The sequence below is a fragment of the Terrapene carolina genome, unplaced genomic scaffold, assembly GCF_002925995.2.
Source record: "Terrapene carolina triunguis isolate 2854851 unplaced genomic scaffold, T_m_triunguis-2.0 Scaffold235, whole genome shotgun sequence".
In the NCBI taxonomy this organism is placed as follows: Eukaryota; Metazoa; Chordata; order Testudines; family Emydidae; genus Terrapene; species Terrapene triunguis.
This window is the reverse complement of record NW_020664586.1, coordinates 1,289,532-1,305,570: the sequence shown is the minus strand read 5'-3', so window position 1 is coordinate 1,305,570 and position 16,039 is coordinate 1,289,532. Positions and strand designations below refer to the sequence as shown.

At 46.5% G+C, this 16,039-nt stretch overlaps 1 protein-coding gene across 1 annotated transcript in view; it reads left to right on the top strand.

Moving 5' to 3' along the window:
- The first annotated feature begins 8,615 nt into the window (after window positions 1-8,615).
- Window positions 8,616-16,039, top strand: part of BSN (bassoon presynaptic cytomatrix protein) — a 380,730-nt gene continuing 373,306 nt past the window's right edge. The window contains 2 exon segments of the mRNA XM_024193699.2: window positions 8,616-8,820; window positions 12,232-12,250. Coding sequence (XP_024049467.2) covers window positions 8,616-8,820; window positions 12,232-12,250 — 224 coding nt within the window.

The window sequence follows — 16,039 nt, the reverse complement described above, 5'->3', positions numbered from 1 at the left end:
ACTGAGCCCCCTGACCCACCAGCCTGGGCTCCCTCTCACACTATACTGCTGTGAGAAGCTGCAAAGCCCTCCAGCCTGCACTTTCACCAGCATTCATACAGGTAGGGGCACACCCAGCTTCAGTTACAGGCAGGCTCTCTGACCAGCCACTGCATAGGAAATCTACTCCCAACTCCTCAGGCACACCTCCTCCCTCTGGAGTATAAACCCAAAATTATACCGTATTGTGTTGCATAGGGAACTGTACAGCGTAAGATCATAAAATTTGCCCCCTTCCTCAATGTGGAGAGGAATATGCAACAGCCTTTTGCCTATGAGTTATGATTCCCACACACTTCACTCCAACTCACTGGTTTAGATAAAGAAAAAACTAGTTTATTAACTACAAAAGATAGATTTTACGTGATTATAAGTGATAGCAAAGAGATCAAAGCAGATTACCTATCAAATAAACAAAAGACGCAAACTAAGCTTAATATACTAAACAGATTGGATATGAGTAGCAGATTCTCACCCTAAGAGATGATACAAGCAGGCTGCAGATTCTTAAAGGGCAAGCTGCACTTGCTTTAAAGCTTGGAATCCCCAGGTGTCTCATTCACAGGCTAGAAATCCCTTTAGCCTGGGTCCAGCACTTCCCCCACATCAGTCTTTGTTCCTCAGGTGTTTCCAGGAGTCTTCTTGGGTGGGGAGTGAAGAAAACCAAATGATGTCACTTCCTGCCTTATATAGCTTTTGCATATGGCGGGAACCCTTTGTTCCCAAAGCTTGGTTCCCAGACCAGTCTGTGGAAAAATACTGACATCCCAAGATGGAGTGTAGAGACATGTGGTCTCATCACCAGGGCTCTACCAAATTCACAGCCATGAAAAACGTGTCATGGATTGTGGAATCTGGTCTCCCCCTGTGAAATCTGGTCTTTTGTGTGCTTTTACCCTATAGTATACAGATTTCATGTGGGAGACCAGTGTTTCTCAAATTGGTGGTGGTCCTGACCCAAAAGGGAGTTGCAGGGGGGTCACAAGGTTATTTTAGGGTGGTGGGTCACAGTATTACCACCCTTACTTCTGCACTGCTGCCTTCAGAGCTGGGCAGCTGGAGAGTGGCAGCTGCTGGCCAGGGACTCAACACTGAAGGCGGCATCCTGTCAGCAGCGCAGAAGTAAGGGTCACAATATCATACCATGTCATCCTTACTTCTGTGTTGCTGCTGGTGGCCGCTCTGCCTTCGGAGCTGGGCTCCTGGCCAGCAGCCTCCACTCTCCAGCTGCCCAGCTCTGAAGGCAGCACAGCCACCCCCAGCAGCAGCAGCGCGGAAGTAACAGTAGCAGTACCACAACCACATACAGTAACCTTACGAAACACTCTTCCCCCCCCCCCCCGGTCAGGACCCCTACAATTTTTTGGTCCGGGTTTTTTTGGTCAGGACCCCTACAATTACAACACCGTGAAATTTAAGATTTCAATATCTGAAACCATGAAATTTACAGTTTTAAAAATCCTATGACCATGAAATTGACCAAAATGGACAGTGATGGGGCCTACTCATCACATGTCCTTGCTGAGTCATAGTAGCCATTATTGGAGGCTGTCTGTAGTGTTTTCAGGAAGGTTCCACAAGTGGGAGATAAGCTTCTCCTAAGGCCTACTGTTTTTCCCTAATGGCACATTACCCTGAATAGGCCATTCCCCACATGGCTATCTAGACTGAAAGCATCTTGTCTAGTGGGCGTTACCCAGGTGTAACTACATTTGAAATACAGATACATAGTCAATATTCCTAACTTCTGATACAAAAATGATACATGCATACAAATGGGATTATCCTATTCAGCAAATCATAACATTTCCAATGACACCTCACATGATTTATCTTGCATAAAATACATCATAATTATGTCAATTATATCATAATAATATCTCTATGAAGAACATGGGGTGCAGTGTCATTGTATGATCTTACCCATCTTGTCTCTCTAATATCTTTGGACCGACACGGCTACAACAACACTGTATACTTTCCCACTATGTCTGCCAGAGTCCATAATTTTTTGATTATCAAGGACCAGGTCTGAGGGGAGAGCTGAATGGGTAGAAAAATGTGGTGGGAGAATCTGTATTCAGAGCATTCTGGAAGGTCTTTCATGTTTTTACACAAATCCAGGGAGTATGGATTGTATTGATATAGTACACTGCACCCAGAGTGGGAGCATTTTTAAGAAAGACAAAAAACAGAGAGTCTCTTACTACTGGTTGGTGGCAGTAATAGCTGGCGACTGTAACAGTTATTGGCAGCTGGTGATAGTTACCTGCAGAGGGGGAGTTTACTGGCAGACAGTTTACATCTGGTAGCAGTTACTGGCAGCTGATGACAGTGAGTGACAAATGGTGAGAGAAATTATTAGTGACATTTGGTGAACGAGACAGTTATTGCAGCTGGTAACAGTCAGCAAGAGTTCCATGGCATTTATAGCAGTGGGTAGCAGTTATGGATGTTTGGTTACAACTGATAGCAGATAATGACAGCAGTAGATGGAGACAGCTGGTGATAACAGTCATGGGCTTTTGGTGACAGACTGGCAATTGGTAACAATCGTGGTTGATGACAGTAATAGTTTGACTGTTGGTGGCAGTTACTTGCAATTGGTGATAACTGCTGACAGTTGGTATTGCTGGCTGCAGCTGGTGACATATAGGGCAAAGTTCTATAGTTAAGAATGAAAATGAATCCAGAGAAAAACAATTTTACCAATATTGTATTATTTTAATAATAATAAACTATACCAAAACACTCCACAGCATATACTTCTGCCCCTGGGGAGGGATGAGAAAATAACACATGAAAGAAATTAGTCATGTTGCTACTGTCGACCAGTGCCTGGTGTGGGTCACAGCTGAGAATGCCAAATTCAGGACAGACTGACAAAGATAACCACCCCAAACTGGTGGTTATTCTAATATTAGATTCACCATACCAGTAAGGGTATGTCTTCACTACCAGTGTTAAAGCGCTGCGGTGGAAGCGCTTTAACGTGGCTGTGTAATCGCAGTACACTGTAAAAAAAACACTCCCACGAGGGTAGTACCTACCAGCGCAGCTCCCAGTGCTGGTGTACTGTCTACACTGCCACTTTACAGCGCTGAAAAAACACCCCCCTGAGCGATGCAAGTTTCAGCACTGTAAAGTGGCAGTGTACACAAGGCCTAACAAAATGACCTTCTGTAGCACCACACTGGTTACCAAGAGGCCAAAATATAGTGCCCTTAGGCAATCCAACCCTTATCACCACCCAGACATCTGGTCTTTATGATGAGAGGTTACTGAAAACCAGATTCATCATATAAAAGCTCTTCCAATCGCAAAGGATCAGCCACTTCTCCAGGTCAATAAGTAGGCCCCTACCAAATTCATGGTCCATTTTGGTCAATTTCACGTTAATAGGATTTTAAAATGAGTAAATTTCATTATTTCAGCTATTTAAATCTTAAATTTCATGGTGTTGTAATTATAGGGGTCCTGACCCAAAAAGGAGTTGTGGGTGTCGCAAGGTTACTGTAAGTGGTTGTGTTACTGCTACCCTTACTTCTGTGCTGCTGCTGGGGGTGGCGTTGCTGCCTTCAGAGCTGGGCAGCTGGAGAGTGGAGGCTACTGGCCAGGAGCCCAGCTCTGAAAGTAAGAGCAGCCACTAGCAGCAGCACAGAAGTAAGGATGACATGGTATGGTATGGTATTGCGACCCTTACTTCTGTGCTGCTGCTGATAGGGTGCTGCCTTCAGAGTTGGGCCCTTGGCCAGCAGCTGCCACTCTCTGGCCGCCCAGCTCTGAAGGCAGCAGTGCAGAAGTAAGGATGGCAATACCGTGACCCACCACCCTAAAATAATCTTGTGACCCCCCTGCAACTCCCTTTTGGGTCAGGACCCCCAATTTGAGAAACACTGGTCTCCCCCGTGAAATCTGCATAGTATAGGGTAAAAGCACACAAAAGACCAGATTTCACGGGGGAGACCAGATTTCACGATCCATGATGCGTTTTTCATGGACGTGAATTTTATAGGGCCCTATATATAACTCAGATCTTACCCAAAAACACGGATGTAGCCAATCCTTTAGTAACTGAAAGCTAAAGGTTTAATGATATAAAAAGAAGAGAGTATTAAACGGTTAAGAAATCATATACATCAGGGATTCTCAACCTTTTTCTTTTTGAGGGCCCTCCCAACATGCTATAAAAACTCCATGGCCCACCCATGCCACAACAACTGTTTTTCTGCATATAAAAGCCAGGCCTGGCATTAGGGGGTAGCAAGCAGGGCAATTGCCAGGGGCCCCATGCCACAGAAACCCCCGCAAAGTGAAGTTGGTCAGGCTTCGGCTTAGGCCCCAGGTGGCGGGGCTCAAGGCCCCGGGGCTTCTGCCCCACATAGCGTGAATTTCGACTTTCCGCCCTGGGTCCCAGCAAGTCTAATGCCAGCCCTGCTTGGCAGACCCCAAGAAACTTTTAGGGGGGGGAGGGAAGCTTTTAGGGGGGAGGGATAGCTCAGTGGTTTGAGCCTGCTAAACCCAGGGTTGTGAGTTCAATCCTTGAGGGGGCCATTTAGGGAACTGGGGTAAAAATCTGTCTGGGGATTGGTCCTGTTTTGAGCAGGGGGTTGGACTCGATGACCTCCTGAGGTCCCTTCCAACCCTAATATTCTATGATTCTATGATTCATTCTATGAAACCTGCTTGTGGCCCACCAGGGGGCCCTGGTTGAGAACCGCTGATATATATTACAATGGATTTTCAGAATTTGCAGGTCAGGATAATAGCAGTGATGTTAAATCTGCTAGCTTGTAATAAGTCTCTCTGGTTTATCGAAGCAGTTTGGGGGTCATTCAGATCGTTGTTCAAAGCTTCCTTAGAAAATCACAGTCCAGAGATGAGAAGCAGGAATGAAGAAAAAGCAGTGATGTCACAGCTTGCAATTTATAGCTCAGCTCATGTGCATGGAAAGTTACTGGTAAAAGATGGAGTCTTAGGGTATGTCTACACTACCTGCTAGATCGGCGGGCAGCGATCGATCCATCGGTGGTTCGATTTATTGCATCTAGCCTAGACACGATAAATCGATCCCCGAGCGCTCTCCCATCGACTCCTGTACTCCACGGCCGCGAGGGGGAGCGGCAGCAGTCGACTCACTGCAGTGAAGACACCACGGTAAGTCGATCTAAGTACATCGACTTCAGCTACGTTATTCATGTAGCTGAAGTTGTGTAACTTCGATCGATTTCCCCCCCCCCACCATGTAGACCAGGCCTTAGATCACATGTCCTTACATGCTTTGCTGAATCATAGGGGTATTCATTGAGTAAGTGCTCCTTGACAAGTTTTTGGGAGGGACCCTGGAATAGTTGACTGTCCTTAATGGGTCATCAAGCAGGCTGGCTAGTGTTGATGCAAATCTGTCGGAGTTGGGGGGTGTCACCCAGGAACACAACACATGTTGGAGATACAATTACAAAGCAAATATTCATAACTTCAGATACAAAGGTGACACATTCATAGAAACAGGACTATCAAATTTAGCAGATTATAACTTTTCCACTGACCTGCTTTGTATTAGATTTAGTGCAATTGTGCAACAATGGTAGCAATGATATAAATGGTCATCTTCCTTTTCGTATAGCATCACAGCTTCTGTAAGGTGCTCAGATAGTACAGTGATAAGCACAGAATAAAAACCTATATAGAAATTACCAAATGAACAACAGAGTTTACAGATACATTCATATAAAATGCAGCTTTCCTGTGAAAAATAACACTGCTGGGCTCCATGTTCATTGTGTCTTAATTTTCTCCATATAAAAACTTATCCAAAGTACCAATAAAGACATGTTCTTATTTTATCTGTCAGCCCTGCACATCCTGGTCTCTTAGAATCCTGGTGGGTTGCTGGACTATGGTCTCTGTTGGGGATAGGTGACCCAAGCCCATTAGGGTCTCCCTGACTTCAGCTCAAGTTGATGGGGAGGAGAACTGAGCTCGGCAGGGACACCATGGATTTAGCCCATACAGAGTTTGGGAGCCCTCCTGTTTTCTGTGCCCGTGGTGGGGCTGGAGAAGGGGGAGGTGCGGGAAATGAGTGAAAGGAGGGGGGTGGGTGGGGAGAAGAGGCAGTGGGGAAGGAAGGGGGATGGAATAGTGCAGGGGGAGGGGAATGTGGGAGTAAGGGGAGAGGGATGGAGAAGGAAAGGGGATAGGGGAATCACGGGGAGAAGTAGAATCCCGGCATGCGGCGTTCCCTAGGCAGCAGCTGCGGCTCCCCTGTTAAGCAGGCCCATCGGACCCTCACTCTGACAAGCCTTACCCCCCTCCACCTGGACCCCTTCAACGAGCCCCCCACATCCAGGACCCCACCCCACTGATCCCCAACCAGCTGCACCTGGACTCCCACCCCATCAAGTCCCACTCCCCCAGCATCCGGACCCCCAATTGAGCCCCCCAGACTCTCCTTGCTGAGCTCCGTCTCCCCACACCCAGAACCCCTCCGCTGAGCCCCAACCACCTTCACCTGGATCCCCTGCAGATTCCCATTGCCCCTGCACCCGGAACCCTCCAATCAGCCACTGTGCATCCAGATCTCCCACTGAGCCACCTGCACACAGGTTGCCCCACACAGAACCCTCTCACCCCATACCTGGATCCCCCCACACTACGGCCCTCCACACTTGGATCCTGCTGGGCTAAGCCTGCCCACCCACACCTGGTGCACGTGGCACAAAGGGGCAGGGCCCCAGGATGTTTCTGGCCCAGTCCTTGCATTGTGTCAGGGTCAGGTGCAGCCTCACTGTCGAGTCACTGTACAGGGGGAGGTGGGGGCTTCAGGGTGATAGCCCACCTCAGTGCAGCCAGTGGCCTGTGCTCCCCACTACCATGCTGGAGCCATATTTATTTATTGACAAATAAAATTTGCAGAATTTTGCAGAATTTTAAAATATTGTGGGCATAATTCTCTTAGCAATAATATTTAATAATGGGCTCTTCAATCTAACAGAGAAAGGTATAACACAATCCAGTGGCTGGAAGTTGAAGCTACTCAAATTCAGATTGGAAATAAGGTGTAAATTTGTCACAGTGAGAGTAATTAACCATTGAAATAATTTACTACAGGTCATGGTGGATTCTCCATCACTAAGATTTTTTAAATAGAGTGGAAATTTTTCTAAGACGTTCTCTAGGAATTATTTTGGGGAAGTTCTACGGCTTGTGTTATACAGGAGGTGAGACTAGATGATCACAATGGTCCCTTCTGGCATTAGATTCAGATTCATGGACTCCATGAACATTTTTTCTAATATCTAAACTATCTCTCCTGTTACAGATTAATTACTTCTTGTTCTACCTCCAGCAGACATGCAGAACAACTGATCCCTGTCCTCTTTATAATGGATCTTATATGTGAAGACTGTTATCAGGTTCCCCCTCAATCTTCTTTTCTCAAGACTAAATACGTCCAGTTTTTTTAACCTTTCCTAATAGGTCAGGTTTTCTAAACTTTTTATTTTTGTTGCTCTTCTCTGGACTCTCTCCAAATTGTCTACATCTTTCCTAAAATGTAATGCCCCAAACTGGACACAGTATTCCAGCTGAGACCTCACCAGTATCAAGTAGAGTGGGACAATACCACCTATGTCTTACATATGACACTCCTGTTAATACACCCCAGACATTACTTTTTTCATAACTGTACAACATTGTTGACTTGTATTCAATTTGTGATCCACTATAACTCTCAGATCCTTTTTGGTACTACCACATAGCCAGTTATTCCCCATTTTGTAGTTGTGCATTTGATTTTTCCTTCCTAACTGAAGGACTTTGTACTTGTCTCTATTGAAGTCCATCTTGTAGATTTCAGACAAATTCTCTAATTTGGCAAGCTTGTTGTGATGCCGACGGACCAGATCAGGCCAGGGCCATAGACCAATTCACTTGTGTGTGAATATCAAAGAAATGTTAAGTATAATAGTGGGCATAGACTAATTCACTGGTGTTACTAGAGATCAAAGGAAATGTTGACTGTACTGTGTGAATTCTAGGTGGATGGGGTGAGCAGAGGCTCCCATTGGCCAAGAACACGTAACTGGCTTGGGCACCCATGGGCCAAGCTGAGAACGACGGGAGGGGCAACTGGGCAGGGCTTTTATTGGTGGAGCGCTGCGTGACAAGGACGGGCAGGGCTTCCCTGGGTGAACATGTGCAAGGTCAGGGGTGGGTGGGCCAGAGGGGCTCCCATTGGCCAGCCCGTGCGCATGCCCGAGGGAGCTGAGGCTCCAGGGCCGGGCCGGGTCGAGACTGACTGGCGCTCCCGTCCCATTGGCTCGCAGCGGGCCCGAGCTGTGATTGGCCAGTCAGTGCCCAGGATAGGCGGGTCTGAACCTAGCGCATGCTCCCATTGGCCAGGCCGTGCGCGTATCCGAGGCGCTCCCTGTGACGGAAGGAGTCGGGCGCGCTCGCGGCTGGCGCATGCTCCCTGGCGGGGCAGGCGACGATGGAGGCGCTGGGCTGATGGCGGCGGAGGAGGCGCTGCGCTGAGGCAGCCTGTCCCGACCCGACGGCCCGTTCGCCGCGCTGCTATGGGCAATGAGGCCAGCCTGGAGGGCGGGGGAGCCGAGGGGAGGCTCCCGCCTGGCCCCGCCGCCGGGCACCCGTCGCCGCTCGGAGCTGCCAAGCCGCCTTCAGCACCAGGCGCCGGCGGACAGCTCCCCGGGAGGGCAGCGGCCCCAGCGTCCGCCGACAGGTGAGCTAGCCCGGGCCAGGGTGAGACGGCGGGGGGCGGCCTGCGGGGGAGGGGGATCCAGGGTCGAGGGGGGGGGAGCCTGCAGGGAGAGCGGGGGTTTCGGGCGCAGGAGGGGGTAGCCTGTGAAGAGAAGAGGGCATCTAGGATGGCGGAGTAGGCGGCCTAGAACAGAGGGTCGGGGGGTAGTGTTAGAAGAGGATGGAGGGCTGAGTGGAGTTTAGGGGCAGCCTGAGGGGAGGAGGAGGATCTAAGCGGGAGGGGATTGCAATCTCCATGGAGGAGCGGGAGACAAGGGGGACAATGTGCAAGGAAGGGGGCTAGGGTGGAGGGTAGGGGCAACTTGTGGAGAGGAGGTGGACATTTAGGGCAGAGATTGGGGTCAGTGTGCAGGGTGGAGAAGGGTGTAAGGGAGTGAGGTGCAGCCTGTGGGAAGGGGGATGTTTAGAGGTGTGTGGCCTAGAAAGTGGTATGGGGAGAAGGCAGGATGTCGCCTTTAGAATGGGTTGGGGTACAGCCTACATATAGGGTATGGGGGGAAGAAGGTGCATCCTGAACAGATTATGGCTAAGGGAGAGGTGGGGGGTACAGTCTGAGTGCAAGGGTTGTGCAGTGTAGCCTTCAGAGAGGTTGAGGTGAGGATAGGATAGGAAGTAGGGGAAGTAGGATAGATGATGGGGTGAAACCTGCTGTGGAGGTTAGGAGAGGAGGGTTGCAGTCTGTGGTGCCAGTGGGAGAGAGAATCAGGGCGAGGGTGTAACTGATGTAGGGGGAGAACTAGGGGAAAAGGTGTGGGCTGCTGCTTATAGGGTGAGTGGGGGAGAAGATGATGGTGCAATCTGCAGGGGACACTGAGGGAGTGGGTCAGATGGGTGCAGGGGTGAAAGTAAAATTGAACTCTTACCGGTACAGGGCCCGGCTCCACCCCCCATAAGGGGCGGGGCCTCGGGCAGAAGGGGCGGGGCTGGGGCTCAGTGTCCCGCAGCCAGCCCATCCGCGCTACCTGGCCCGCGCCGCCCAGGGCTCCAGTGGTGATTTAAAGGGCCTAGGGCTCCGGCCACTGCCCTAGGCCCTTTTCAATCGCTGGCCCCGGGGCAGCTGGTCCTTCCCCCCCACCCCGTTGGCGGCCCGGGGTGGGGGCAAAAGGGCAGCACTTTAAAGTCAGCTGTACAGGCCGGTACCGGCGGCCACTTTTTACCAGTACGCTGTACCGGCCCGTACCGCCTTACTTTCACCACTGGATGGGTGGCCTGTTTGTGGGGAAGGGTGGGCCTAGGGAAGGCGGGGAAGTGGTGCTCTGTGGTCAAGGTGCGAGGGTGGGTCGCAGGCCCTGGGGAAAGCTAGGAAATAAGGCGTAGGGGCTAATTGTGGTTGGGGAGCTAGGAGAATGTAGGAGGACAAACCTACCTTCTGTGGAGGACAAGGGAAGAGTGCCAGAGTGCAGCCTGGTGTCAGGGAGAGGACGGGGGTTGAATTGATGAATAGGGTGAGCCAGAAAGAATATCTCCCTGATTGCATCCCCTGTGTTTGTGCCTGGGTCTCCAGCCTTTTATTGCTCAATTTATTGCAATGCCAGTTTGTGGAACACCAGTGACAGTTATTACATCGTAAATGTACCCCAAATATAGCTCCCCTAACTGTAGCTGATTTGTGACATAAAAGAGAAAGGTGGTTAGGTAACTTAAATAAAGTACATGTATGTAGAGAAATAATTGATGTAAAAGCTTACTGTGATATATACAATGCCATCTTGTCTACTAAAAATCACAAAATAGGAGTGAAATGTTTTAAGAGCATATGTTGGAGAGGGGAATAGGATTGAATGTATTCCTTAAAAAAACCCCTAAAAGTAACTGATGATTTAAAATGTCTTGTCCTCATCTATGAATTTAAAAGGACTTGCAATCTGGCCAGTTGTTGTGTTGTTTGGAATTCAGAAAATATAAAAGGATGTTGTGGTTAGAAATCCAAATAGGACGCTGTTCACAGTTAAGCTTGTACTGAGATTTGAACTTAAAATAGGACTCAAATTACTGTTCTCACACTTTAATGATTGAATTCAGTCTCCAAATTTGGCTCAATAACTCTTCAGAGGACAATTAAATTTTCTGTATAATTTTCTCTGTAAAATATTTACTAACTGTTGAAGAGCAAACCTTTTAAAATGCTCCTTTTGAAATTTTGCCCTATTTTCCTCATGTCTTTGAGTTCCTCTAGCTAAGCAATCATAGACCCTTAATTCTTGACTTCCCCTCTTTCCTTCTCTCTCTCTCTCTCAGTGATAACATAGATGTAGTGTGTTTTTGAAATTTTAAAATTAAAATGCAGCTATCACCCTTATTCAGGCCACCCTCAGATTTACACCAAGATTATCCCTCCTTGGGGGGAGGGATAGCTCAGTGGTTTGAGCATTGGCCTGCTAAACCCAGGGTTGTGAGTTCAATCCTTGAGGGGGCCACTTAGGGATCTGGGGCAAAAAATCAGTACTTGGTCCTGCTAGTGAAGGCAGGGGGCTGGACTCGATGACCTTTCAAGGTCCCTTCCAGTTCTAGGAGATAGGATATCTCCATTTATTTATTTATTTATTTATTAGCTAATGGAACTGCTCAGTTCTCCCAGCTATTTCTGTTCTCTGATGCTGCCAGTCTGCCTCTCCTATGCATCAACTGGGCTCTTCCTCTGTGAGCCCGGGGGCTGGTTGAGTGTCAGAGGGTATGGAGGGGTGGGCTTTGGGGGACAATGGAATGGGTGAATGGGGATGTTTGTAGTGTGGGTGGTGGCAGAATGAATCAGACTTTGAGGGCAGTGAGTAGGGCTTTGGAATGACTGTAGGCTAACAGGAGTGTCTGGGTGGCCTGGAGAGGGAGTGCCTAATTTCTTTTCACTGACTCTCTGTCTCTTGAAGGATTCCCCTAATGCTGCTGCCTACATTTCCAGGTAATGTCACCTCAGGAAGCCAAGTGCCTTAGCGCTTTGCATGACACTGCTGCTATGATGGCTGTGGAGCAGTGTTACAAAGCTCTTCAGCTACTGCTGCCTCAGTGCAGAAGCACTGTTCTCCTTCCAGCTGAAGGTCACTAACACAGTCCTGTTCCTCCACTCTATGGCTTCCCCATAAAAGCTGATAAAACCTCACTTTCCAGCCTGTTGGAAATTCCAATATTTTGGAATCTGATGAACCTGAATGTGGATGAAAAGGCAAAATATCAAAACTTTTTCTGAACAAAAGGTTCTGAAAAATCTAGATTAGCTTTTTTTCCTCCGCTTTCCCAGTGGAAAATCCTTCCAAAATCTGTCCTTCCAAAATCTGTTTTGTTTAATTTTTTTTTGTCCAGATCTGTTTGCCACATGTCCCTGACTACATGTCTGCTCTATTTATGTGACTGCCCCCTAAAAGGGCTGACCACCCTTGGAATAGGAAGCGATGTGGGATGCAGGGGCCTGGGAATTGAGGGCAGGTTTGGGGCCTGGGAGGTAGGTGGAGGAGGGGAGCTGTGGTATCAGAGGAGACACACTGTACCTTCCAGCTATCTGTATAGCCCTGATCACCCCTCTGCCTCCCCACATCCCTACACACCCCTTCACCCCATTCTTGGTTCTCCCTACATACCATGCGGAACTGAAGTGCTAAGCACTGCAGCCATATAATTGGGAGATGGGGTGGAGCGTTGATGTCAGGGGTGGGGAGAGCATGAAGAAAAAGTGGGGCTTCTACTCCACCCCACTCTGCGATGATGGGGGAGATAGACTTTGAGGAAGTCCCTGGGATTTGTCAGTGTCGCTCTTCTCAGGGCTTGTCTTTACTGCACCATTAGCAGAAGCAATAACTTGCCCCTAATCTGACTCCCATACACACACAAAAATCTCTGTTTCCAGTTAAGTTGTGCTTTAAGCTTGAGCTAGCTGGTTAATAGGGGGAGGGGGCGGGCTAAAGCTCAAGTGCTGCTGATGTTCAAGTTAGAATAATGCAGTAGAGATGAAGACGTTATAACTCATCAGCTGTTAATCCAGTCACTTCAATGTAGCTCAGGTGTTATTTTGTAGTGTGATCACTGTCAGGGTACATCTAGAATGGAGTTGGAGATGTAATTTCCAGCATGGGTAGACATATGCGTGCTAGCTCTGCCATGATTGTGGGAGTGGTAGGATGGGCTAGCCGTCCAAGTACATACCTTGAGTTTCAGATGTGGGATCATACTGCTTCTCATGCCATTGCAGCTATGTTTCTATTTTTATTTCAGTAGCTCTGATTGAGTTAGCATTGGTTACCCGAACTGGAAGTTACACCTCCAGCATAGATGTATACATCCAGGCTCCTCCCAGCTCAAACCAACTTCTCTCATATTCCTTTCACATGCAATCCAAATTCCTCTATACCTTTTACCCTGCACACATTGCCCCCTTCTCCACTGCCCTGAAAAACCCTGTACTCCTCCATGCTTCCTATTGCCCTACGTGTTCAAATATTAACTGTTGATATGTGTAGGTGTTTAAAAGCTGAATGTGGTAGGAAAATAGGGGGCATGTTATAGGGAGCAGGGATAATATTTAGGTTTCTTAACTCAAAGTTAACAAAGCTTTTGGAGGGGGAGTTTGAAAAAGAAAGGCCTTGACAGAAAGTAATTTTTGTAAACTGCAGGAATACACATGGAAAATATTTAGATCTAGCAAAACAATCTAGTGCTGGTGAATACAATATACAGTAGAACCTCAGAGTTACGAACACCAGAGTTACAAACTGACCAGTTAATCACACACCTCATTTGGAAATGGAACTACACAGTCAGGCAGCGGCAGAGACAAAAAAATAAAAAATAAAGCAAGTATAGTACAGTACTCTGTTAAACATAAACTATTAAAAAAAAATAAAGGGAAAGCAACATTTTTCTTCTGCATAGTAAAGTTGATAAGCTGTATTAAGTCAGTGTTCAGTTGTGAACTTTTGAAAGAACAACCATAACATTTTATTCAGAGTTATAAATAACCTCCATTCCTGAGATGTTCATAACTCTGAGGTTCTAGTGTATTCATACTGATAGATTCCAGGGCTGGAAAGGACCATTGTGATCCTCTAGTCTGACTTCCTGTATAACACAGGCCATACAGCTTCCTCAAAATAATTCCTCAAGCATTCAATCTTGATTTAAAATGTGTCAGTGGTGGAGAATCCACTATCACCCTTGGTAAATTGTTCAAATAGTTAATTACTCTCACGTTAAAAATTCATGCCTTATTTCCAGTGGAAACATCAATCTTTAAAAACCTGGTGGAAGGGAACTTGAGAAATCCAAAGAGACAAAGCAAACAAAATGGAACATGCAATCTTTAAACATTGTCTCTAAATTAAAACATCTAAAGCCATAGACGAGTCAGTTTAAGCAGTAGGATGCACTGTTCCGAAGTGTAATTTTTGCTACTTGCTTTATAGTATATAAGCTACTAGGTTGGATTGGGATATTAATTTTGATATTTAGATTGTTAGAAATTATGCATTGTGTTGTCAACTAATTTGTGCTAGACTTCAGAAGGCAGTAAGAGGGTGCTAAAGAAAAATAGCATTCTAAAAGTAATATGTGAACTCGTAACAATGTTTTATAACATTAACACTAAAAATAATATATTTTTAGTCTTTTTGGTGATGTTCAGTTTTATATTAAAGGTTCCAGCTAGACCCAAGCTGTCAAATGTTTAAGCTACTGTGTAATCACTAGGAGCTTGCTGCAAATTCAAGCTGTCTGAATAGTTCAGTGAGGCTGAGGACTACTTATAGGAATAAAGGTTTAGAGGATTGAACTGTAACTCACATGAGTAGTATTTGAATGAGTAGTCCCATTTAGTTCAATAGGAGTACTCATAAATCAATAAAGCAATATAAATCATTGATACTAGCAGAACCTGGAATAAGAGTCCGGACTCCCAGGCCCCCTGCTCTAGCCACGTGACCACACCTAACCATGCCTGGCACTCACGATCAGGACATGTTCACTGAGGAGTGTCTGACTCCAAGACACAGTGTCGTCTGTTCTCTTTATGATCATCTTCCTCTCAAGATTAACGACATATACAGTGAGCTGAACTGCAAACTCTGCTTGTGAGGCTCCTGGGTCATCTGTCGCTGGTGGATATAGGGAAATAATGCCCAGTGGATGGCAGTCTCCCCTGCAGGCTGGGCTTTCTCTCTGAGCTGGTTCGCAAAGTAACTTGTGAAGAGAGCCCTTCAAGGATTTGATAAGGGTTTGTGGGCGTCATGTCAATTGCTTTAGAAATGTATATAAAATATTTTACTGTTTTTTTCCTCATAAAATTGGGAAGAAAGTAACAAAGTTATAAATGTTTAGGAAGCAAAAGCATAATAGTAAAATATGAAGGTTGGAGCCAAATATAATCTGAAATGTTTTAAAATAATACAGAGAGCACATGTGGAAGGATGAAACTTTGGGCTAAATTCTGATCTTATTTACACAGATGTAAATCTGGCCTAAATCCATTTATATTAGTTACAGTGCTGTAAATCAGCTGAGATCAATATTAAGTGCAAATTGTAAGAGGGAGAGTATGGTACAAGTGAGACTGAAGGAAGCTGTTCTCCAAGATAAGGGATACAACCTACGTTTGGGAAAGCACAGTTTACATCTATGCTTATGATCTCTTAGCTTAATTATGGCTACTGTAGGTTATTCCACTTCCACCTGGATAAACTTAATATTTGATTTTAGAGTTAAACTGAAAAAATATGAGGTTCTTACCTTTAGATTTTTGCTGCCTTTCTCTTATTAGGCCTCCACAGTAAGTTCTTCAAGGTATGTGCCAATTTTCTTAGTCAAGACTGTCTTTTTATGTATATGTAACTTAATTGGCAAACAAATCTTGGTGGTTTTAAGCCTTTTCGGTATTTGATGCTGATTGGATCAGAATGTTGCATTTAAAGAGACACTCATCAACATAAAAGTGAAATTTTGTACAGAAATGATGTACAGCAGCCTGGCCAGCTCCTGTGCCAACTGCTCCTCACCCAGCATAGGTAATGTGTCTGGGGCAGGATGGCACGTGCCTGCACTCTGCCAGTTTTCCACTGGAATGTGGTCCCTTGGGAAACATAGCCAAGTGGTGTAAAGTGAGAACAGGTCTTTGGCTGCTGTAATTTATGATTTATACGGGGGCAGCTTGAGAATCAAGGAGCCATAACCAGCTGCTTGACTGCCTTCCCACTCTCCTTTGTCAAGTGGATCTAGCACAATAGACAATCAGGGCCATTATTTTTGA